This window comes from Procambarus clarkii, chromosome 1 (assembly GCF_040958095.1).
Source record: "Procambarus clarkii isolate CNS0578487 chromosome 1, FALCON_Pclarkii_2.0, whole genome shotgun sequence".
NCBI classification, from domain to species: domain Eukaryota; kingdom Metazoa; phylum Arthropoda; class Malacostraca; order Decapoda; family Cambaridae; genus Procambarus; species Procambarus clarkii.
In genome coordinates this window covers 35,762,511-35,765,010 of record NC_091150.1, presented here as the reverse complement: position 1 = coordinate 35,765,010, position 2,500 = coordinate 35,762,511, and the positions used below count along the sequence as shown (strand labels likewise).

At 46.6% G+C, this 2,500-nt stretch overlaps 1 protein-coding gene across 2 annotated transcripts in view; it reads left to right on the top strand.

Moving 5' to 3' along the window:
- LOC123768480 (uncharacterized) overlaps positions 1 to 2,500 on the top strand; it is a 54,389-nt gene that overhangs the window by 228 nt on the left and 51,661 nt on the right. The window contains exon 1 of one of the 2 annotated variants that reach the window (XM_045759112.2): positions 1 to 133. This exon is cut by the window's left edge and continues 228 nt beyond it. In XM_045759112.2, the coding sequence (XP_045615068.1) occupies positions 55 to 133 (79 nt within the window). In that variant the 5' untranslated portion in view covers positions 1 to 54. Of the gene's footprint in view, positions 260 to 2,500 lie in introns of both variants that reach the window. The other variant, XM_045759239.2, reaches the window with a different exon arrangement.

The window sequence follows — 2,500 nt, the reverse complement described above, 5'->3', positions numbered from 1 at the left end:
AAATCTACATTATCTCTCCTGGTTCTTCCTATATATATATACACACCTGCGAAGATGGATACCTTCCTGAAGACCTGTATATCCTCGGCATTTGGCCTGATATCAGGCATGCCCTTTCACCCCAACGGGACAGGTAATGGTGAGAACGACGCTCGTGTAACCGACTGGTAGAAAACGACATGGAAGGTGACGAGACTCCCCCAACTGGCTGACCTATACGAGTGGACGAGCTGTGTTAGAAGAGGCAGCAGCTGCATTGGTAGTGTACACATTAGTGACCTTTTGTACTGGAGTACAATTAGTGGGGGGGGGGGGATGTCAGTCAGCAGCTGGAGACCCAGGTATACCCCCAGGTATACTGGGTCGTCACTTGTTTGAAGATGACCACTATGCAGTTATGGGGGGGGGGAGGGGAGGGGTTCGTTACCCCGCGTGACTGGTGTTCCGACAGTTTGGTAGTGTACAGTGAGGAGTGGTGGTTTACCTTGTGAGGAAACCAAGTGTATACTAGTGTGAGGTACCTGACGCAGACACTGTGACACGCGACTGGTGGATATATAGCCTCTGTGACTGACCACACACACACACACACACACACACACACACACACACACACACACACACACACACACACACACACACACACACACACACACACACAATTTGAGAGTGGACAGATTTACCTGTCAAAAGGCTTGACGGCTGGTTGGTCAACAATACTCACGAGGGGGGGGAGGAAGATTGTAACAACCTTACCTTGGACTCCAGACTGTTGTTGGACGCGTCGTGCATGCTGGGCGTCTTTATTAGGCGCTCTAGCAGACCATGGCAGCTACCACCGCAGGAAAATAGAGGCACCAGGCGAAGGTAAGAAGCGTTCTTATTATACAACATAAATGGAGGAACATTTAACACCCTCCCTCCTTCCCCCCCCTCTCTTATTTGCCACGTGCCTCTCTCTCTCTCTCTCTCTCTCTCTCTCTCTCCCCTTCCTCTATACAACTGGCCGCTCTGTCAATAACCTTTCGACACACACACACACACACACACACACACACACACACACACACGTATTACAGAGCTGGTGTGTTGAACTCTCAGCCACCCGGTAATTGTTAATGATAGGAAGAGAGTGGTTGTGTGGCTGGCGGAGGTGACGGTAGTATTAAGAGAAGGTGTTGTGTCGTAACTATAACCTCTCACAAGACACCGTGAACCGTTGTATGATTCCCAGGCCTTCTGCACACCACCACAACCAGCTGCCTCAGCCTCGCAAACACACACACACACACACACACACACACACACACACACACACACACACACACCACCAGCTGACTCAGCCTCGCAAACACACACACACGCATACACACACCACCAGCTATTTAGGGGGCCTCGTAGCCTGGTGGATAGCGCGCAGGATTCGTAATTCTGTGGCGCGGGTTCGATTCCCGCACGAGGCAGAAACAAATGGGCAAAGTTTCTTTCACCCTGAATGCCCCTGTTACCTAGCAGTAAATAGGTACCTGGGAGTTAGTCAGCTGTCACGGGCTGCTTCCTGGGGTGTGTGTGTGTGTGGTGTGGAGAAAAAAAAAAAAAAAAAAAAAAAAAAAAAAAAAGTAGTTAGTAAACAGTTGATTGACAGTTGAGAGGCGGGCCGAAAGAGCAAAGCTCAACCCCCGTAAAAACACAACACAACTAGTAAACACAACTAGTAAACACAGCTGCCTCAGCCTCGCAAACACACACACACACACACACACACACACACACACACACACACACACACACACACACACACCACCACCAGCTGCCTCAGCCTCGCAAACACAACGTCTCCACCACGTCCTCACGACATGTGGACGTCTACACAATGATCAGTCATGTGGTGTTAATAAATTATTACTTTATATTCACTGACGTAATATAGTTGAGGGCAATTTGGAATATGCAGTATATATAGCCTACCTGTGTACATGTGTTGCTGGCTATACATGACCGCATGTAATGTGTACATATATACATATATTGCCTGTATTTATACATGAAAGGGTAGTCAACACGATGATAATTTTACGAAGCTTCGAGTTATAATCGTTTTCACAACGTTTACGATAAATTAAAGACTATTTACATTTTAAAACATTCGATAAACGAAGTGTAATTATATTTATTTTTTAATAAGTGAAGTATGACGCTACACACAGAAATCATACTAGCGTGATGCATCATTTCATCACGTTCGTATTTTACAGTACTATCCATAGTACTATAATTTTTCGGATGACTGGTAATTGTGCTTCGAGACCTCCTGAAGGCTTCATGCGGCTTACAAGCAGGCAGAGGCAAGTTGGACTGGTCTAACTAGCGGGCTTCAGTGGGAGCATTTATGTACTAATGGCAAACTAATATTGAAATCTTAAAAAAAAACTATACGGATCGTAGCATTCGTAGGAGCGAGTGGGTGTGACCAGCTGTTCACAGGTTTGTTTTAAGGAGC